Raw genomic sequence first — 24,029 nt, 5'->3', positions numbered from 1 at the left:
ACCATTTACACAATAAGGTTGGCTGATCTGAAACACCTTTCCTTGCAGCACCTTTTCATGAACTATGTGGTTGATTTGGTGGCAAAGCTGAAACTGAAGCCAAGAAGATTCAAGTTCTCTCTAACCTGAAGTATTATTGATCAGTCACTGGAACTTAGGATAATTATGGCATTTCTTTTATCCTAGATTAGTTCTTTCTAAGAAAACATAAATTAAGTAAAACATTTAAAGATATATGCACTTCCTTGGCAAATAAAATAATGTCAAATGGTAGTGGGCTTAAATATCAGGGGAAACAAACAAACAAACAAAAAACAGAGTAGTGGAAGCTCAGATAAACTCAAGAGCCTGTCTGATTTGACCAGACCAGGGTCCCCAATTCCAGGGATCTTGCTCAATAGCATCATTTTTTAAGTATCTGTTGTGCATCATTTGATGAATTTAAAAACAAAGAAGAGACAAAAAACACCCGTGTTTTCCCAATGAAATGGTGCTATTTGAAGCAAGAACTAGGAGAGTGCATAAAAGAAGGTGGACCTTTAGAGTCATTTTCTTAATGTTCAATGTGATCTTCCTTTATGTGAATGAAGAATGTACTGGCCACTCACTAGCAGTGTGTTATTATCATCATTATGAATCCATTAGACATACTTAGGTGAGCTGAGTAACAGCCTTGTGACCAAATCCTCCGTCTCTTGCTTTTAGTGTAGCATTTAATAGAACACAAATTGCTCCTTATTTATTTTTGCCTATGGTAAAAATTCTAAGGAAATATAAAAGTCCTCTCCTTTGCCCTTGGATATCAATAGAAGTAGTAGATGTAGTGAGTTTTGAGTATTAAGTTGTTGCATGTTTGCCATTATTGTAACAAGTGAGTCACAGCTATATCTGATAAACCTAGTAGTAGTAGTTATTAAATCTGGAATATTCTACCCTAAGTGTAAAGCTGCAGGGAGGGAGGGCAGCAAAAAGGTCTAATGCTTAATAAAAGTATGCAGTTTCCATTGTCTTTGGAAGCTGTATTTTCCTCCTATACAATGATATGAAACACAGGCACACACATGCATATTAATACTAATACACACATAACCAGTCTGCAAAGGAGACATGTGGCATGGTTGCAGTTATTTTAGTTTGAAAGTTATCCTTGGAACACTCTACCATAGTGCTGTACCTTAGTTGATTTCCTCCTGCCTTTCTTTGCCTAATGGCTTTCTCTTGCTACTGAAGCCTGTTTTGCCACACACTGCAGGTAGCATATGCAGGAGAATAAATGTCTTTCTCTCCCAGTTGCTCTCAACCAATGACTGACAGCTGGAGTCCTTTCATCGTCTCCCTTACATTTTAAGGAGAGTAACTCGGAGGTGTACGTCCTACACTGGCTGCCAGAGTCTCTCCAATGGAAAGAAGCTCCAGTCACTCATGAAGGCAGATGACTTTACTGATTCTCCTGTCTCATTTCCATATTCCCTTACTGATGAGTCCCTCACCTCCAAAAGAAACTATCAATACTTTCACTCAAATCCTTGTCTCAGGGTCAGCTTCTGCTTCTGGAAGAGCCCAAACTAAGACATATGTCAAACATGACTTTTAACTTAATAACCCTGAGAATATTTGCAATTTCAACTCAATTCTTAGGTCCAAATTGCAAGTAATTTTGCTAACATAGACCTTTTGTGGTTTGATATGTTATTTAAGCACTTATAATGATCTTCACACATAATAGATGAGGTAAAAATGTAGGTATGAAAAGTAGGTATATGTTTGTATTAAAGTTATACCAGCCTACTTAAAATACTGAATTCACCATTAATTTTTCCAGTTCAGCAGTATTTTAATTGTTGTGAAGCTATCCTAATGTTTTAAAAGTTGAGAAAATAGTAAGAAGTGTTTCTGCTTGATATTTATTGAAACTCTGCCAATAGCAGTTCATCAATCTGTTAATCTTCTAGCAGTTATTCACCAGGCAGGAAAGGTGCAGTCAACATATTTTCCCTAATTTTTTTTTTTCATTTTTAAGAAGATCAGACTCTTTAGAGTCTGTTGGTCACCAGATCTATCAACCATCTAGGAAAATGATGCCTTCATGGCTCAATCAGAGCCTCATCTAAATTTCAGCAGAAATCTGTAACTTCAAGCTGCCATCCCCACTCCTGTTTCCATGGGAATAGACTTCAGATGAGGGAAAAGAAAAAATGGACGGGGTTAGGAGCTTTCAAATAGTCATTCAAAATCATGATGAGGTTTTCAAAGCTTCTTTCCTAGGTGATTATTTTGTAGCCTCTTAACCCCTTTTTGCCAGTCTGTTTCCATGGAAATATGACAAAAATGGCTGTCCAAGCCTCCAGCAGAGATTATTAGCATTCTTATGAATTTCAGCTTTGGCTGCTGTCTAGACTGGGCAAGATCTTTTACTATCAGTTTTACATATTAACTACACTGTTTCTACTCATTGTCTTTTTTCTTTATCATTTTTACTTCTTTGAAAGTTCCCTTCACAAATTTATACTTATGATCAAGATCAAATTGATCGTGACATCACTGAAAAAAGCTTGTTTTACATTTTAATATTTGAACCGGCTGTAGAGAGCGTCAGAAATTTTAGAGACCGGCAGAAGGAACATTATTTAGTTATTGGACTCAATGTCTGTTAGATAGGTGTTGATAGATATGCAGCAAGAATCATATTTAAAATATTAGTAACTGTTAAGACACAGCACTGAAACCAAGGGGGACACTGTGGGCTCCTGGGATCTGGAGCCTTTCTGTTCAGCCTCAGTGACCTTCCCTGAGTTCCAGAGGGCAGGTTCAAACAGTTGTTAATCAGGGAAGGGAGGGGATTCAGAGACAAGGAAGGAGCAGGCAAGAAACAATAGGGTCCCGGGATACAAATAACAATATCTTTGTGCTCTTTACAGAAAGAAAACCCCCAACAAATGGAAATTGTTAGCATTCTTCATTCCAGATTAAAGGAACCAGAAAAGCTCTTCAAGACACCAACTGAGGCCAGATTAAAGGAAAGGAGGCCCTGCACACACCTTAATCTTATCAGCAATCCCACCCTTGAACCACTGCTATAGAACTCCTCACTAAACTCACTAAACCCTCGGCGTTGGGACACACAGTTTTGAGGGCAAGAGCCTGCTCTGTGTCCCTCTGCCAGGCACAGCAATAAAGCTATTCTTCACCCAAACTCTGTCTCCGAGGTTCGATTCGGCACTGGTACACAGAGACAGAGCTTTCGGCATCTGCACCAACCAATCAGAGCAACAGGTTGGTCCCACTTAAATTATCAGCCCTATTGTATAACGACCCATAAGTTGTTAAACTAAAAGTAGCCCTATATAAGATGAGTATAGCATTAGACCCAAATAAATTATCCAGCGCCACAAACTGAGCTCCTATAAAACTTACAAAAGAGCGTACAAGAGAAAAGGATAGAAAAACATAGCAATTTGTCTTTTTAAAAATCAAAGTGCATATTCTTTTATATGAAGGTCATTTGAAAATCAAAATCATTCTTATTACTGAAGACATTATGCTAAAAGATAGAGAAAGAATACATATGGGTCTTTGACAGCACCTCTGGCAAGATATCTTGTGTTGAATGTGAAAAAATAACAGCATGCTACATACGTAGTTTCACTTGTTGTACCTTCTGGAATTGGCTGAGCAGCTCAATCTACAATTATTGCTAGGGGGAATCTTAACGTTCTGGTTGACCTTATAAAGTACTTTCATTCTTCAGAACTCTGGAGCATTTTACCTATAAGGTCTTGTCTTATGAATATGAATTGAAAAAAACAAGTTTCAATGTGTAATTATCTGAGTTAGTGGGTTCCTAATTTAAATTTAACAGCAACTAACTCACTATCAAAACTAATCTTGATTGATGTTTTCAAGTAATATATCATAACAACAATAAAATAAAGCAGTCTGATTTTCCAAATCATCGCCACTACTCTCAAATGCAGTCTGGCATGGTAGTTAAACACATGGCCGTTGAGGGCAGGATTTGGTCAGCAAGCCAAATCTGGCTTTTAGCTCGCTTGTGTAAATAAAGTTTTACTGGAACACATTCATACCCATTCGCCCATTCCTGTGTTATTTTGTTTTTTTTTTAATTGTCTATGGCTGCTTATCTACTAAAAGGAGAGAGTTGAGTAGTTGTCACAAAAACCACATTGCAGGAAAAGCCTGAATATTTATTCTCTGGTCTTTTAAGCAAAAGTTTGCTGACCCTTGCTCAAGCCTTTAATTGTAAGATTATACCATTTCCAGAGAAGACACTTTGAAGTTGGAGTCTTTTTTTTTTTTTGAATTCTAAAAGCAGTCTATTAATAATGGATAAAAACGTGATTGCCTGCTGTCTGTACTTACATCCATAAACTCCACATTGGCTTTGGGACCAGTTGTTTCATTAAGAATCTTAATAGCCACAGGAATCTTCACTGTTTCTCCTTCAGGGACCCAAATACCCTTGGGAGGAAAAAAATCACATTAAATCTATATTAAGACATACAACATTTAGACCAGAAACAAAATTTGATTAAACACTTGACCTATTAATACCTTAAAAAGTAATTTAGAAGTTCCATATTTTGTCATTCAATCAACAAATGTTTTTCAAGCACCTGTTATATGTTACAAATTACTCAGCAACTTTGTTTTCTGCTTTCATTACCTGAAGGTGGATCATATATGTATTCTGCTTTCAAGGTGTTTACGCTATTATCAAGTTCAATTTGTGTACATGAAAAAGGCTTTGAATAGTAAAAAAAAAAAAAAAAAAAGAAGAAGAAAAAGAAAAAACATTGAAATAATAATAATATTTGACTTGGATGATATCATCAACTTCTCACAACTTTGAGAAAGCTGTTTTGATTTTTGAACTTCAATTGTCTTATTTGTAGTTTAGAAGACTGGGGTAATTAATGTTGGAGGTTCTTTTCAGCTTTAATATTATCTAATTATTCTGCAACTAAAAATAAAATGAAATAAAAAAGCATATTCTTATGTATCAAAATTCAGATTGGTTTAAGAATTAATTTTCTAAGGTTGATTGTATAAGAATTAGTTTTCAGGGCTTCCCTGGGGGCGCAGTGGTTGAGTCCGCCTGCCGATGCAGGGAACACGGGTTCGTGTCCCGGTCCGGGAAGATCCCACATGCCGCAGAGCGGCTGGGCCCGTGAGCCATGGCCGCTGAGCCTGCGTGTCCGGAGCCTGTGCTCCGCAACGGGAGAGGCCACAACAGTGAGAGGCCCACGTACCACAAAAAAAAAAAAGAATTAATAGTTTTCAAAGGCAAGTACTAGGGAGTATTGAGCACATATTAATTTGTCTATATTATTTAATATTCAAGGATTTTTATTATTTCTGAAGTAATACAAAATATTTATATTAGTCACTGAAAGTTCTCTCTTCCTCTAGAGACATAATTATATTCAAACAGGACCTGTGCATTGTGGGAAAGTATAAAGTTGGCAGGGTTTGGGTAAAGTACAACTTTAGCTAAATAACAGCATTTCTGAGTAAACAATTCAATCATCTGAATGAGGATAATGATACTGGTAATACAGGGATGCATAGAATATACAAGAATATATTTTTTTAAGTGTATCGTCCCAAAGGAACACAGAAGCAGATATGAGGTTACATGTAAAAAAAAATCTCAAATTTTAATTTATTAGCCTTGACATCAAAAATGTCTTCTAAGGACAGTTTTAACATTAAAATGAAAGGAAGAAAAAAATAGTCTACTATTCCTGAGCAGAACACCTCCACTTCCTGTTTTTCTTAATATCAGCTGGTTGTAGTTATAAGGAAAATATTTTTAAAAGTTTTTCACTTAGTACTTCTATGCTAAGACATATGTATTTGTGTTATCCAAAGTAGTAATAATAGAAGACCTAAACACAAGAATTATTAAAAAGTCAAAATAATAAAGAAAAAAAGACTTTAACCTTTAGAAGGTGAATTTAAGGGTTATGTTCTTAGAGTGAATAGGGAAAGCTATATGTCAAATGCACAATAATAAGCCAAGTTCCCTGCAGTATATTTTTTTTTTGTAAATTATTAACGTAAAAATGAGAAAAAAAAAGCCCAAGACCCATTTTCTTTTTGATGGTACTAGGGTGGAGAACAGGCTTACCGTTATTTAAAAAAGTAACAACAGAGGGGGTTACCTTATAAAGATATAGCATAAATATTAAAATATTCCTAAAGTATACTTTTGAAATAAGAATATACATTCAGTGTGAATTAATTTGCACTGCTTTTTAAATTAGTATAGTCATTATTTTCCAGGCTCCATCAGAGCACAGTTCAACTATGCTGATACCATGATATTGGTTCAAATCTTTTATGTTTAAACACAGTGTATCTTCAACCAGAAGGAAGCATTAACCAAGTAATTGGCTAAGCCAACTTGAATTTCTGTGGTCAAGAATAGTTCTTTAAAGACAGTATGTCCTTGTAAGAACTAATATATTAATTAAAACTTAGGGTCAACAATATACACTGTAGGCATAAATTTAAACATACTTATGGAACTTTCAATAAGCTTTTAATAGAGGTAATTTCAATACATGTGCAACACTCTTGGACAGTGGGCAAATAAGTGTTGTTAAAAATATTAATAAAGCTTTATTATTAAATAATAATAAAATATTATTAATATTTTACCTTCTGAGGTCACTAGATAATATTTAGTCTTGAGTTATATGGTATTCATGATTTAAAATAAAATTCAATTTCCAGACCGTACCATCTTGAAAAATACAACCATGACTATATGCAAGGTACATGCCAAGATTGAGTTACTTTTAAAATGGAAGTCCATTTTTTTCCTAGCACAATATAAATAGAGAGACAGATAGGATACATTGTGTCTCTTTAAACAGAAAAAGGATTTGAAGACTAGAAGGTATCAAGTCAGCCTAGAATAGTTTATATTCAAATTAGGTACTCAGCTAATATATTTTTTTTTAATTTTTATTGGAGTATAGTTGTTTTACAATGTTGTGTTAGTTTCTACCATACAGCAAAGTTAATCAGCTATACGTATACATATATCCTCTCTTTTTTGGACTTTCTTCCCATTTAGGTCACCACAGAGCACTGAGTAGTGTTCCCTGTGCTATACAGTAGGTTCTCATTAGTTATCTGTTTTACACATAATATCAATAGTGTATATATGTCAATTCCAATCTCCCAGTACATCCCACTCTCCTTTCCCCCTTGGTATTCATACGTTTATTCTCTACATCTGTGTCTTGTCTGTGTCTCTATCTCTGCTTTGCAAATAAGATTGTCTACACCAATATTTTTAGATTCCATATATATGCATTAATATACAATATGTTTTCCTATTTTTGACTTACTTCATTCTGTATGACAGTCTCTAGGTCCATCTACGTCTCTACAAATGACCCAATTTCATTCCTTTTTATGGCTGAGTAATTCTCCATTGTATATGTACCACATCTTTCTTATCCATTTCTCTGTTGACGGACATTTAGGTTATTTCCATGTCCTGGCTACTGTAAATAGTGCTGCAATGAACATTGGAGTGCATGTGTCTTTCTGAATTATAGTTTTCTCTGTGTATATGCCCAGTAGTGGGATTGCTGGGTCACATGATAGTTCTATTTTTAGTTTTTAAAGGAACCTCCACACTGTTCTCCACAGTGGCTGTATCAATTTACATTCCCAACAACAGGGCATGAGGGTTCCCTTTTCTCCACACCCTCTCCAGCATTTGTTGTTTGTAGATTTTTTGATGATGGCCATTCTGACCTGTGTGAGGTGATATCACATTGTAGTTTTGATTTGCATTCCTCTAATAATTAGTGATGTTGAGCATTTTTTCATGTGTTAGTTGGACATCTGTATGTCTTCTTTGGAGAAATGTCTATTTAGGTTTTCTGCCCATTTTTGGATTGGGTTGTTTGCTTTTTTGTTATTGAGCTGCATGAGATGTTTGTATATTTTGGAGATTAATCCTTTGTCCGTTGATTCATTTGCAAATATTTTCTCCCATTCTGAGGGTTGCCTTTTTCATCTTGTTTATGGTTTCTTTTGCTGTGCAAAAGCTTTTAAGTTTAATGAGGTCCCATTTATTTTTGTTTTTATTCTCATTACTCTAGGAGGTGGGTCAAAAAACATCAGCTAATAATTCTGAATTTAATTGAACAAAATATGCAGAACAAAAGATTAAGAAACTTTTGCATTTTGACCATAGAATAAAAGTTTTATTTTAAAGAGATTACATTATTTTTGGAAAATTCAAGAGAGAAAATTAAGGTTTATATTCCAATTGTTAATAATTTCCATTAAATAAATCTGTCTTAAATATAAGAAAATAACATTTTAAGATGTAAAGTTCTTAAGATCTTACATATTTTAGCCAACATATTTGTAAAAATGTAGGCTTGCATATAGCTTTGAGAAACTTGTTAAAGCAAATTTTGGGAATTGAAGTAATGGACATTACAAGAAGGATTTAGTACTATCCCAACAGAGCTTCTTATTCTTGTTGTTTACCATTAAAAATAAATTTCACCACAATTAACCTTGGGCCTGGCCTTTGAATTGGTTTTGTAATTAAGTTAAATAAGTAAACATGCAAATGCCATCATTCCAGCTCTCCCTTTCCAGAAATATCTCTCTTATTAAAAACTCATGTTGCCACCCTCTCCTTCTAGCTAACCTGAACTTAGAGAAAAGAAAGAAAAGCACATTGCCCAGGTCTCTTGGGGATCTCCTCCTGTGTAGGGGTAAAGGTAAATGGGTTGGATCTGGGTATTTTGGAAAAGAACAATTTTGCCAAAGGGAGATGATATCAAAAGGAGCTCAGAAGGCATTCAGAGAATGAACAATATTTTGGCTTTGCATCCTTGTTTCCTGCTTTCTCATAACTGTATCCAACCCAGTTTAGTCAATAAAAATTAATGAATTCATTTGTTCAGCAACTTCTCAATACTATAAAGATTTCTCCTCTCTGAATATTAAAGAGGAGTTAGGTTGGCTAGAACAATAACTTTGGCTATTATTTAAAACAAGTCTGAAACAAAACAAAATAACTGATGGTATGTGTTATTTTCTACTTACTTTATAAACAGTTCCAAAAGCACCTGAACCAAGTACTTTTACTCTTTTGAGCTCAGTTTCTTTCAAAATACGTAGTTGAGCTTGATTAGGTGCCGTACCACTGGGTGTTAAGGGTTCTACCAACTACAAAGCAAAAAGAGTACAAGTTACACAACTTTCGATCCAACAATCAGTGTTCCTCTCTTTTTCTCTCTGGTTCACCTTCTCACACATAGAAAACACACACAAGAGCACTTTTCCTTGACAAACAATATGTTTGTCAAATGGATCACTCACAATTCCTTCTGACCCTACCCTTTCTCTTCTCATGCTATTCACCTGGGTGAACACAAGTAACAAATGTGTACCTACCTTGAGGCATACTAGTCTAGGGGATTTTTTTCCCACTTTTTATAGAAATTTAGAGACTAATTAGGGGCTCTTAATTCTACTTTTTCATGCTCCTTCCTTTTGGAAAACTTCATCTAAGACTTAGAGATTTTACTTATGCCAGTGTACTCTATCAAAGTTTTTTTTTCATTTCAGGAAATTCGATACATAAAAATTAAATAAATACAATTTTTAAAAATTAAAAAAACTACCTTCTTATCATTTAATACCTAGCAGGGAAGTCAGGACAGACATGTCAGAAGAGAAGAAAACAAGTTAGCACAATGTCACTACACCAAGACAGTGTTTCTAAATCTTTCATGTACATATGAATTACCAGAGTTTTTTGTTAAAATGCAGATTCTGGTTCAGTAGATATGGATTTGAGGCTGAAATCTGCATTTTTACAGAACTCCAGGAGATTCCTCTTTATGATGATGGTCCTTGAACACATTTTAAGTAGCAAGGCCCTAGAGCACCTTCTAGGTTAAAAATTCTAAAATGCTATGAATTGATTCTAGATCATAAATGAATTCTATGAAATGCAGAGGAATAAAATAACCACTGGGGAGTGAGGTTTGCTTTTTGTGGCTCCTAAAAGGAGGAACACTTTAAAATTGGTCTTGAGATAATAAAAATGGATGGACATGGGGGAGGACACTGCCACCAGGAAGAACAGTTTGCACACAGTATCAGGGAGAAGGACAGGTCTGAAGGGTGAGATTAGAGTGGGAAATGCCAGTTCCTAAAGTGGGCTGGGTAGCCAAAAGGGGTAAAATTAGGCTGATAATTTTAGATGTCATAGTTTAGATGCCATTTCCAGAGAGGATGGGTAAGCAGGAGAAAGATATGTAACTGTGTGCCAATTTCTTGACTATGTGAATACAAAAATGTAGACAGAAGAGAGACTCTGGGTACCACAAAGTTTATACTGTATGTTAAAATTTTAGAGTTTTATCTATGCTTGAGGAAAAAGGCAAGTCAGAGAAACAAGAGCTTTTTTAAAATTTATTTTTAAGTTAAATAAAAGAACTAAACTTTAAACACAGACAAATAGCTTGTTCTCCCTCAGCATAAGGAAATAATTAAGGCCTACTCCTCCTACTCACATTGTCTTGAAAACCACCACAGTATTTCAAAATGTCTGTTTATAAGGCTAACTGCACTGCGGTCCTCAGCTTGGTTATTATTATCATGCTTCTGTGAACATCATGGTCTACTTAATTAGCTAAACAGAATCTTGAATGTAGGTGAAGTTTAGGGATGTTAGCAAGAATTTGGGAAAGGTGATAAGAATTATAATATTCTTAAGCTATTTTTTAACAGTCTGGCAACTAATACACTTTTATTTCAATTTCAAATTTATCTTGTAATAATGCACATAACTGCATTCAAGTCCCATAAATCTCAGAAAAAGTCACACAATTCTTTAACAAATCTGAAAAAAATCTCCTGCAGAGGATCCCATTCATTTGAATCCTGCTGTGCAGAATTTCTTTTATAGATTTTGATACACATACTATGTATACAGTAAGAAACTTTTATAAAAGTTTAAAAGTTATAAAACTTTACAATCATATACAAAAGTCATACAAAAATCATATGCAAGATTGGGGACTGGATTTTAGCAGTTTAGGCTAGATAGACTTAAAAATGTATATATACGTATTATATATAGGCATATACTGTGCAATAATTTCATATTTTGAAAACTTTACAATTCTACCCGCAATTTTATTAAGTATCATTCAATTTATTTCTACAAACACATTTTTTTCCCCAGGAATTTGAGTATTATACCATTAAAAGAGCACAGTTTTATTTTATGACCCAGTATGGTAGAAAGATAATTGAGTTTAAATTTGTGGGTTTGTATATCATTGTTGCCACTTACAGGCTTAGAACACAATTTGCCTTTCCTGGCCCTTCATTTCACACCTGTGAAATTGGTATACCAATAATTATCTTAGAAGATTGTTAAAGGATGAAATGGTATATACATAGGTGGAAAACTCTGGAACATTACCTGCCATAATACAGGTACCAAATCTGTCACTCTTCAAGGGATAGGATTATATCTCATTAATACATTTCTAAATCACAGCATCTATCAAAGCATTAAGCTTATAGTGCATCTCAATAAGTGTATATTGAAAAAAAGATTTTCTACTTTTATGCATGCAACAGAAAAAAGACAATCTGGGTCAACATGATTTTGTGAAGCGTATCAATTTTAAAAATCTTCCAACAACATATCATGTTTTAACAAAGTTTTCACATCTGAGGCAGATTTCTAGCTTCAGTATTTAAGAATTTAAGTTGAACCTGTTAAAAATTCCTCTTCTATTTAGATGGTAGAAAATCACGGTTATTTACTTTTACTGAGAGAAAGACAAGAATTCAACAATTAGCTCATTTAGTCCTAAGCTATAACTTTCTATAAAAAATAGAATATGCTTATAAAACCAATCAGTATGTGTTTATTTAGTAATGAAATGCCAGTTTGGAGGGCATTATTAGAAAGCACCATATTAACAGCACAAAACAAAACAACTATTTTCATAGCAATGAGCTTTTCCTACACATAGTTAAGAGACAGAATTTGTCTTCTATTTATTCAATCACCTAAATATCCACTGCTATTCCAAACCTTTAATTCTTTTCCAACTCTAGTTTATTTACTTCACTTTTCAGAATTCTTTCAGTGACTGCTCCAAGCTGTCCATAAGAGAGAATTCTACCTGTCTCCATCATCCTAGTTAACCTGAAAATATGCACAGCACATGGGCTGTGCCCAAACTGTTATTCATGTTCACATGTACAAGGCTGAAAGTGATCAAGTTGATCTTTTGTAACATCCAGCTCAAGTCGGAATCATTACTATGTTCACTCTGTGTATATAACTACCATTTTTATGCTTGAACGTGTCTACTGATAAGACAGCCCATTTAATTTCAGATAACTTCAATCATTAGAAGTATCTTCTTATATGTAACTGTATAGTAGCTTTCTGAAACTTTCAAATAATTCTATCCAGATTTAACTTTTGGGGGAAAAGAGCTAAAATTTAATTCATTATCAGTGTGAGAAACATATGAATGAATGAATATTCCCATTCCTTTCAGTGTTAAGAGGAAAAGTCAAAATGTCACACTGACAGTGAGACAGAAAACAAATGCAAAGAAGGCAGACTGTCTCAGTACAGATTTGCTCTGAAATGTTCAGATAGGCATGGATACGTGTATCAGGAGAAAGAGGTAGGATTCGAGTTGAGAAGGATATGGTAACACATGGTCTTCTGCAATTGTTTTTCCTCTATAACCTTTATGGTGAAAACGATCATCTTGCATGCTAGAGAATTCAGTGTGGCAATACAAAAGAAATTATAGTATTTTATGGATAATTTACATATTCACAATAACTAACATGCATAATATTAAATGCACCTCATAAATAGTGTGATAAGGCCTATGTGATTACAAAACTAAGCTTTATCCTGAAGCTCATCTTTTCACTGCTGCTATAATGAGATCAGTGGCTACCAATTTAATGGCCCTAATTAAAGCATAAATTGCTTGCCAATCTGGCTTTATTTTAAACCAAAAAAATTCTATTGTTTTCTAACATTTTTCTAGTTCTGCTACTGAGATATTCTCTGACTCAGATATTTTCTAGTTCTGCTACTTGTATATCCTAGAGCTTGTTAATGGACCCCTGTCTCCAAAAGAAACAGATCTGGCCCAATATGATAATTTCCTCGACCCCTGCTATTTGCCCTCTTCAAGCCATGAGCCTGCCTTGACTACACTTATTATATACTCTGATTTTCCATCAACTTTGTATACCATACTATAAAATATAAACCCTCAGCAGGAAATTGAATAGAATTTTCTCTTGGATTAAAAAACTAAGTATCTAAACCTTCTAAACCTAATGAAAGTCCCTAAACACTTGAAGAGAAGAAATGAACACCTCACCTCTGTTTCCAGGAATCTTCTTAAGGCTCTTTTCTTTTTGATGCTCTTCCTTCTAACATAAACTGCAAATGTTAGACCCACGATGACCATGATGAAGAGCCCGCCAATGACTCCGGCTGCAATTAGAGGAGTCCTGCCAACCAGAATGGAAAAGTAAAGAAAAAAGTATGAAGAGAGAAAAGACAGAGGAAGAGGAAAAAGCAGTTGGACAAGCCATTATCCACATATCACAAGTCTAGTCAATTAGAAGAAATGCAAATTAAAAAATGCATTAAAGCTTTCACAAAACTTTTCTCATGGTAAAAACTGTACCTGTTTTTTGTTTTGCTTTGTTTTTTAGTAATAAACCATGCACAGACAACTAATCTTTGGGGATGAGCAGCCACAACATGCCATTTGATGAAAAAATGTAAAATTTGATAACAAAATGAAGAATGTATGCCAAATTTTTGCTATAGCATAATTTTAAATCATTTTAATTTTACTTTTATCTATAAAGAAGTAGAAATGCATTTAAATAGTATTGTTGTGGTTTATAATATTATTTTCAACGTTTTCTCTGAAGCAGGCTTTCTCAACAGTGGCACTATTGACATTTGGGGCTGGATACTTGTTCATTCTGGGGACTGTCTTTTGCATTTTAGGATGTTTAGCAGCATCCTTGGTCTCCATCCACTACAAGCCAATAACACCTCCATCCTCTAGTCATGACTGTCTCCAGACATTGTCAAACGTCTGTCAAAATCACTGCCAGTTGAGAACTACTGTTCTAAACCAAAAATTAGTGGTCTGAGGACATATGAACCCCACACCTCTGGTATATAGAGATATCAACAGAGAGATGCATTGACAAAAGTGCTATTTCAAACTCTGGCAAGGGCAACTTTGCTGGGACAAAGGGTACGAGAAAGATGAAGACTGGGTCAGATGGGTTTTCAGAGTTATGATGACTGGAGTAAGCATTATTATTAAAAGTATGAATAAGCATCATATACCCATGAAAGATGTCTACACACTAAGTATTAAATAAAAATATGTAAATAGTATTAAAAAGGGATTAGGAAGAAATTGACTGGAGATTTTTATTCTTAAAATGTTTCTCTAATATATTGTTAGCTAATGTATAATTTTGAAACTGATCACTTTTTGTTTTCCAAGATAAATTTTTGCTTGCTTGAAAAGTAATGTTTATGGTCTTAACTTCTTGTTCTAGAGTAGAGTAGTATCTATGAGCTTTCTGTAGTCAGAGCCCTGAAATATATTAATTTCATATGCCATAGCAAGCCGTTCAGAGTAAAACACATAGGTGTTGACTATGAAGTCATGATAGATATCAAAACTAAAAAATAACTCCCTGAATGCTCATGCTTTCCATAGTAAAGTGTTTTATATTTTATATTCCTATTTATAGAAGAACCTACTCTATACAGCTACCCTCCTTCAGAAAAAAAAAAAAAATTACTTGTTCTTGAAAGGTAAACTTTTGCTCAAAGACAGATTGGAAATAACGAAAGCAGATGATCCTAAATAGAATTTTTAAATTTTAAAGAGCTCTGGGAAAAAATCTGGGTAACTTCTTCTATAAATTAAGTCATGTCTTTTAAACATTATAACTGTTATATTATTGTCATATAAAACTGCAAAGAAACCTTAAAATGTAGTTCATCCTAAAGGTTGTTTCCTGACAGCTCAAAGTCCTACAGCATACTGAAATGTTGCTATAATTCAACTAGATTTTCCTAAATGGAATTTTCTAAAGACTTAAAAATCTATGCTGAGAAAATTAAACTAAAGTACGGAAACAAACTCATCATTGTGATGTGTTTTGGTGTGTGTAAGATCACATTTTTGGTATGCCAGTTATATGTATTTCAGAAAATATTTTAGTTTTCAACCCAAGGCATAATTTTCAGCTCAACTGCCTAACACATCCCTGAAAAGCCACTACTATAAAAAGAACTGTATTTTTGTTTCCTGAGCCCAATTTTTTATTGCAAAGGATTTATGTATGATTGAGAATAGTCCCCAGTATTTTTTTAATTGTGGATTTGAACTAAACTCTAAACTTCCTCTGCTTATCTATTTTTCAAAAGAATAAATGGTATGTATTTATGACAATATTTGTCAATGTCACTGTAAATTAAAAGAAAATTCTTTTTTTTTTTTCATTTTAAGAATGATCACTTCCAATAGAACAAAACAAGATCCCTGACTCTATTTTCTTTTCATCTAATTTGGATGGATATCAGTTATCATATCATTACTACTTAGTTTAGTCATGGCAATGAAAATAAAACATTCAAAAACTCAATAGACAGTAATTTCGATGATTTTTCTAGTTAGCTTTTAGTTTTGATATTTTCCCTCAGCAGTTCCTTGGTTGACTTGCATTCCTCTAGCTTCTTTCTTCTTTTACCACTCTACAGGAATGATAAAGGTACAACCAACTTGAAGAAATAAAGAACTAGAGTTTCTGCACCTAAAACTAATAAATAAATGATTTTTTGGACATTTTAAGAGGCCAAACTCTTCTTATTCCAGAGAAAGTTACTCTTGAAAAAGAACATCAACCACAAGGAAGCAACCAATTAAATTGAAAAGGGACAATGTTCTATAAGAAAACTTGCTTGTTCTCTTTAATGAGTGAATATCATGAAAAAAGGTACTGATCTTGATTAAGAAGACTTAATATTCACAAAACCAGACATGAAATGAAACCCTGGCCTGGACTCTAGCATGGACAAGCCAACTGTACAGAAATTTTTTAGATAACTTGAGAAATTAGAATATGGATTAGATAGTAGATGAAATAAAAATGTGTTGGCATGTAAAGACGTGGACCAGAAATTGAAAAGACTGAGTTACAAAACAGTAGGATTTAATTAGAAAAAAGTTCATATACACATACACATATATGTGTGTAAAAAGATCTGGAAGAATGTACAATAAGACACTATGACTCTAGTGTTCTTATTTTTGTATTTTTACTTTTGGGCATTCTCTAATATTCTACAATATATTTACTTTCCCTTTGAAATAAAAGTTAATTAAATTTAAGAAAAATACAGAAAAAATAAATCATTGTCTAAAAGCTTAGTTTTACAATAATGGCCTTGTTTTCTTTCTTTATTTTCTTTTTGAATGTTTACTTTGCATCTTTTCAATTAAGAATTCATTTTGCTATTCCCTGTCCACTTTTATGATCTAAGTGCTTCTGCAGATATTTTCTATTCATTATAGGTTAATGTGTCTGAGACATCTAATTACCACTATGTTTCTTACAATTAACATTATGTTTTATAAGACCACTCTAATCTGAAGTTACACTACTTACACATTTCCTACGCCCCCTGCAGTTTTGATGATTCCTAGATATTTGTAGGTGTAGGATAGATGTCCATTTTTTTTTTTTTCCTGAGAGTTAATGCTTCACTCTTTATGAGGATCCTTTGGATAAAAGGGATATAGCTACTTAAGTTGCTTTTTTAAATTACTGTATATCCCTCCTAGGTCTCATGCTGACTATTTCCAACTAGGCTATATTCCTGAAAGAGTGTGTTCCTCTTATATGTTAGTCAGAGTAGCCTTCAAGAGGCTGAAATGTGACACTATTAATGAAATCAAAACCAAGAGACCTCGAGTACTCTGTAATCCCTTATCTGTAACAGGATTATTATTTGTTTCCTATCTTTTACCTGTCCATTAAAAATCGCTGGGATCCCCTAAAGTATACAAGATAGGACATGACAAGTGATAAGTGCAAGCTTTTTCTAAAAGGATGCTATCAAGTGATATTTTACCTTATTCTGTGATTTAGAAATAGTATAATGAAACTGATATTGTCTACTCATAGAAACTGATATAATAAGGGTTCTGAATCACAAATGAGCTTGACTAATTTATATAAAAGCATGTAACTTGGTTTTCACAATTTCATTCAGAATTTCAGAGACAACACAATGCATTATACTCTACTGCCTTGAATGCAGTTACCTATTTTAAACAGTTATATATAGAAGAGTAGTGTCTTCCCAAACCATACTACTCATATAATAAGATGTATTCTTATTATTCATTACTCTGTTGACCCATGCTTTTCCTCACTGGAGAATATAAAATGTGAGAGAATCATGGAAGCTGATTTTACAAACATCCAAATATTTTCTTTCATTGATCTGTTCCCTTCCAGATAACAGATGACAAATAAAATATAGTAAAGTCAATATAATTTATGATTAAAACTCAAATGGTTTTAAAACTATTCCATTATACCAGTTTTCATTTAATGTCAAGGGCAGGCTATTCTACAAAAAATGTGCAGTGGTATTTTCTTTAAAATTGTAAATGGTAAAACTGGTAGTTTGACTAATATAGTCACCAAATCTAAATCTATAGGATTCCTTTATATGAATTTCACCAAATAAAATGATTTTAAATTTGTAATATAGGTATATTTTTCTTCATTTCTTAAATACAGAATAATTTTCGGTTACAGATAAAGGAATCAATCAGCAGCCCTATAACACACTGACAGTATAGTTTGTAACTCACGGTATTGACTTTAAATCAGAGACCTCCATTTTTAGAAGCTTCTAAAGTAAATAGTTTGAAGATGGGTCATCAGAAGTTGCTGGATCAGACTTAGGGCTGCTTCACTGCTTATCTATGGGCACTAAAGGTTAAGCTGATTTTTTAAAAATTTACACAGAAGTAAAAACAAACAAGAAAAGCTGCAGGCTAGTCAGATAATTTTAACCAGACATTTTTGTATAAGAAAGTTTAAATAAAATTATAAAATAGTGCCTCTAACATTATTATTTTGTGTTTACCTTCAAATCTGCATGCTTTTTCCTTATAGTGCTGTATCATGCTGGAAAGATGTTTTCACATCAGACCAGTCAGAGCTTCAATTATGTTGTGCCTCCACTGGTTGTGAGCAGTGCCTCTATCAGATGACTCAGCTGAGATACACATAAGTACATGCTTCATGTAAGGCAATGAAAAATAAGTATAGCAGGAGCCAGCTAATCTTTCTTGGATTCCTGAGATCTGATACACTTGCCTCTAGATCCTGCCTAGTAGTATTCTTAAATCAAATACCTTTAAGCACTGGCAAATCATATACCTCCTGTAGGCCAGGACAGTCTCAGTTTGTACCACTGTTAAGTACCAGTAGAACCCAATTCACTCTCAAAAGTGCCCTGTGAGCAATAAATCAAATGTTTATCCTTAAATAAACACTTAGCCCAAGTTAGAGGATCCAGGATACCTTAAGATAACAAGTCTTTACATATATATGTATAAATAAACAAACAAATCCATACACATTCATACAGGACTATCTAAGTATTAACAAGTTTCACTTCCTGGCAAGGTAAATTAATTACTGCCTGTAATAAACCTATATATAACATAAATGGATGTTTCCTAAATTAGAGTCAGATGTGATGATTCTCTGTAATCTTATATTTTCTTTTAAAAATATAACTAGATAACATTGGCTATCATCTTGTACCCTATCTTCCCTCCGAAAATGTTACACTGACCATCAGACAAAAGCATGACTATATCATGAACCAGAGGTTAAATGTATCCTCAGTAATATACTTCACGTTTCCTAATTTGCTCTTGCTATAAGAAAAATGTAGTTGATCAAAAACATTTTGACACTTTAGTGAAAAAATTCTTAGAATCAGTTGCCAACTGAGATAAATAATGCAACTTTGCAAACAGGGACATTTTCGATATTATATTAATTATGTAAGTAAGCAGTTTAAACATAGCAAAAGTGCTGTCCAAATAAGAGGAAAACAAGGTTTGACTGCCATTAGGTACTCATGAGTTTTATGGCACATACAGTGTCACAAAAAAATTCACTTCATTTTCAATGGGAAATAATCTAATTGAAATGAAAATGTCAAAGACTTTCTATCCTGATATAGAAATATCCCCTTTCATAGAGGTAAACCAGAGATTTATTTGGTCTTATATACTACACTTAAGTTCAAATAATTTAAATAGATTGACTATGGACTTTTGATTCTAATAATACTTGTATAATTTTAATTAAAATTTTCTTTTTACATATACTGCATATTTTCACAATAACTATGCAATGTTGAGCTTATAACCTCCGTTTTAAAAATAAAGAAATAGACTCAGAAAAGTTAAGATACTTAGACAAGGTCAAACATAAATAGTAATGCTAACATTTTACATCTTGTAATCTCAAGTCCATCAGTTTTTCAGCTATATATGTTGTCTTTCTAAAGATGATTCATTACAATTTTTTTAGGGTAGATAAATACAATTCATTAGATTTTTCTTTAACACCTAAAACCTATAGTAGAGAATACAAAATAAATTTATTCAGGGGTTCTCATAAACTCTTTGATTTTGTATTTAGTTATATCTTAATATTGTAATTCTCATCAGACTATCATTTTAGCTGAATTGTTATGTTCACTGTGATTTAAGTCTATTAAATCTTTTATGCTCTTATTGAAGTTTATAAGTGATCTTATACTTCACTGAGTTTCATTTTATTTTTTCAGTGAGAAAACAGTTAAGAGGATTTGGGGGGCTTAAAAAAACACTGGATTTCCTTTAAGAAAAGCAAAATTAAGCGGTATCTGTCATTCTAGTGATAGTCCCTACTGCATTGTTACTCTGTTCAGTCTTCCCCAAAGCGGCTCAGATTTGAAACAAGAGACCCTGAAACACTAGGAAATATTGAAATTCCCCAGAAGACATTTTAAGGGTTACTGACTAGGGCAAGGAGAGTCACATTCATGTTTTTTTTTTTCCCTCGTGAAAACTGCTTATTCTGACCCAGAATTCCACCTGCTCTATAAATATGACACATCTTTTCTTTTTGAGCAAATGAAAGTGATGTGGGTCAGACTCTGAGGTAGACATCAGTTGACAGTTACAGGTTTTATCTGATGAGACCTAGAGTATTACAGTATGTCTCTCTCCTTTGATTAGGATTCACAATTCCTCTATTATACCTTAACTATGACCAGAAGTGTTGAGTGCTGAAGCAAATGAATCAAAACATACTGCCCCTCTTCCTAACTAAATTTAAATATTTCTTGACTTGTCTTCATGTGTTTAAATAAATCTTTTTCCCCAATATTTTTTCAATATGAAAATGTTACATATTATTCAATAACACAGTGTTACGAAGTATTTCAGAAGAGATATTACCATTAAACGAATCTGTAAATATCATTTGGATTATTTTATGTCTAGAATTAGCTCTGAGAAAAATTTCTAATAGTTTCATGGTAATTCCTTCCTTCTATTTATAAGTAATATTTACACCTATCTACGGGTTTTTGTTTGTTTGCCACAATTTTAGGGAAAGCATACAAACCTGTACATTTGATTTTTGAGGCAACTATTCTCATGATTAAATACACCATCCTGAAGATACAAATAATCCACCTATGAATTTTACACTTATGAATTTTTTTCTGCTTTACTGAGGTATAATTGACAAATACCTATGAATTTCTACAAATGAAATATTGAAAGGGAATTAGATAAGGAAGAAATTCTCTGTTAACAGATCTTTGTAAGAGCTCAGATGAATTTTTAGTCCTCAGACTTGTGTGTGTGTGTGTGTGTGTGGTTTATACCTATTATACAACATCATTAATGTTTATATTAGTAGAACACTTTTAACATCATCTTTATAGATTGAATATATAAGTATGTTTAATGAAACAGAAAATTGTAAATATTTAATTACAAAATATATAATCCACTACGTACTACTCCATTCTATTACCCATTCATTACACAGATGGTAATCTGAAGCAATATGCCAAAGGATTAAAAAATTGAAGATAAAAATCTGAAAATTTCAGTTGTGACCTACCAAAATTGTTCAGCATGCTAAGAATTAATTAGTTTCACAATAGAGCAGAAAATATTACATAAATACTTCTCTATGAAGTAAAGTGGGGGAGGAATAAATCATTACAGGCACGATTCTCTGCTCTCCTATGTTAAAAATTTTCTTCACCTCAAAATCTCCATTCATTCTAATCACTGTAATCTCACATATCTATGTTACTAACAGGTATTATAGACTATGGCAAATTGCATTTACCTTTATCTATCAAGTCATTACATCACACATTTGTGTCATGTTTACTGGGTACAATTACATAATACAGATTCAAGCAGTCCCATTTTGAGAGGATTCACAAACTAATTTTTTAAGTAATAGTTTTTTTATTTTACATACAAATACGTATATAAAGTATCTTTGATTTCTTTTAGTATGCTTTTAAGGCACTCCAATCCTTGCCTTAGACTAAAAACTTTTTTTTTTTTTATGAAATGCTTACACAAAGGCAGTAAGAAAGTGTCCTTCTTGAAAGAAAGAAAAAAAAAAACTCCTTTTCATTCAGATGATATGTTTTCTATTTATTTTGCCCTGCTGGTACCCTTATTTCCCTCTGAGGGCACTTCCAAGTGTTAATGGGGAGTTGGATGAAATGAGAAGGGAGGAGACTTTGAGAAGAGGTACAGCTGCAGGGAAAATGCCAGGATTTTGGACATCCATGTGGGGTCACTGAACATTTCTTCCAGGATTAAAAAACAAAAGTGACTTTTACCAGGTGTTTTATATGTCTTATGTCAAATAATTCTTCTGACATGATTATTTATGTATGATGAATCTGAGGTAGGTTATATAACTTGCCCCAGGTCATAAGCATTCTAAGTGGAGAGTCAAGATTTGAATCTTGGCATGGTTTCCTCTAAAATCTTTTTTGCTTCCATTAACATATGACTATAAGAGTATATTAGGGGGGCTTCCCTAGTGGCACAGTGGTTGAGAGTCCGCCTGCCGATGCAGGGGACACGGGTTCGTGCCCTGGTCTGGGAAGATCCCACATGCCGCGGAGCGGCTGGGCCCGTGAGCCATGGCTGCTGAGCCTGTGCGTCCGGAGCCTGGGCTCCGCAACGGGAGAGGCCACAACAGTGAGAGGCCCGCGTACGGCCAAAAAAAAAAAAAAAGTGATTACTCTCCTAATATACCAGATAAATAGGCCATGAAGAGAAGATATTTTCAAGACTGGTTAGCTATTTTAATAGTGCTTATTGGTGGCAGTGAGGGACATAGTAGGGAAGCATAGAGGCTGAGGCAGAAAAGTATTTCCAACAGCAGAAATGATTCAGTGTATAAACCTTATGGTGAAGACAGACAAAGGAAGAGTCAAAGATGGCTAGGCTCCCGTGCCTGCGTGAGTGGAAGGCTGATGACTCCATTCATGGACTTGAGAAATCAGGAGAAAGATATTCGGAAGGAGAAGCGCTGATTCTTTGGGGTCTATGGATTTGAGGTGCAGAACAATATACAGGTATATTGTTATCTTTTCACTATGCCTTCAAATTTCTGTGTCTCCTTGTTCCTCCTCTAATATCAAGACTTACACCTGTGTTGATTTTAATAGCTTCTCATTTTTAATTGATGAGAGCCATGGATAACATAATGTCATTTCCTTTAAATTTTTCCAATACTTTCTTTTTTCTCTGGGAATGCTAGAAATGCAAAAGAAGAAAAAGCTTGGTTCAAGGGCTTTTTTTCATTTCTGTTTTCTTTCCGCCCCCTTTCCCTTTGTTTTCCTAAGGAACTGTTATTTTTCAGTTTGATTTCTTTCATTAAGTTGAAGTCTGCTGTATCAATCTATTTTTGTTCTGACCTTTTGAGACCATTCATTTTTAAGTGTAACAAAACTCTAAAATAGTTAATATACTTAGAAATCTTATTTGTACTATTGTACATGGAGCTGCTCTTCACATTGGGTAACATGCTGAAACCCTGTGCCTTTTTAAGTCTATATAGATCTTTGTTAATTTTGAGTCCTAATGACATCCCCTTTATGGAGAATTTAAAGTTTGGCATTAAATATTAAACTTAAAGAAAGTTCTGTAATTGAAAAAGATAGCTAAACATAATGATTCTGAAAGAGGCCATTTCATACTTTTTATTTTTTGATTTGGTAATTTTCATAGGAACAACCTTATGTTCATATATAAAGGGCTAAGTGCTAATAAACGGCCTCAATTTTATTGCCATCTCTGTGATCCAATTCATTCCATTTTGCTATCATATTTACAAGAGTATCTCCCCTTAGCACTATGTGTCTCTTTTATACACTCCCAAACTAAACTTAATTTAGTTGTTTATAATTATTCTCTCTCAGATTCTTTTCTATTTCTAGGTAAATTATAAGCCCTGTAAGGTTAGGGACTATTCTTTCTATTTTTATATTGCCCTATACCTCCAGTAATATTCTCTAAGAAGATTCTCAACAATTATCATTAAATAAATCAAACAGCAAATAGGATACTTTAGGTGATAATATATTTAAGAAAAAATGCAATTATTTCACTTAAGACTTTTATAGTATTTGGAACAATTGTGAATTGCTCAATTCACTTGTGCTCTATTAATTATTGAACTAATTCCCATTACAATTTAGTTTCTCCACGAAATCAGTACTTGTCAAGGTCACTAATGGTTTCCTTATTGTCAAATTAAATAGTCATTTC

The 24,029-nt window shown here is 33.6% G+C and overlaps 1 protein-coding gene across 4 annotated transcripts in view; it reads right to left on the bottom strand.

The window, feature by feature from the left end:
• ERBB4 (erb-b2 receptor tyrosine kinase 4) overlaps window positions 1-24,029 on the bottom strand; it is a 1,127,099-nt gene that overhangs the window by 213,940 nt on the left and 889,130 nt on the right. For all 4 annotated transcript variants that reach the window (XM_027122307.1, XM_027122329.1, XM_027122298.1 and 1 more), the window contains exons 17-19: window positions 13,458-13,590; window positions 9,112-9,234; window positions 4,381-4,479 (exon numbers count right to left, since the gene is read on the bottom strand). In XM_027122307.1, coding sequence (XP_026978108.1) covers window positions 4,381-4,479; window positions 9,112-9,234; window positions 13,458-13,590 — 355 coding nt within the window. The remainder of the gene's footprint in view (window positions 1-4,380; window positions 4,480-9,111; window positions 9,235-13,457; window positions 13,591-24,029) is intronic.

This window comes from Aethalodelphis obliquidens, unplaced genomic scaffold (assembly GCF_003676395.1).
Source record: "Aethalodelphis obliquidens isolate GAN/ISIS:26980383/991018 unplaced genomic scaffold, ASM367639v1 scaffold2, whole genome shotgun sequence".
Classification (NCBI taxonomy): domain Eukaryota; kingdom Metazoa; phylum Chordata; class Mammalia; order Artiodactyla; family Delphinidae; genus Aethalodelphis; species Aethalodelphis obliquidens.
Note: the sequence above shows the minus strand (reverse complement) of the source record. Positions and strands in the feature narration are given on the sequence as shown.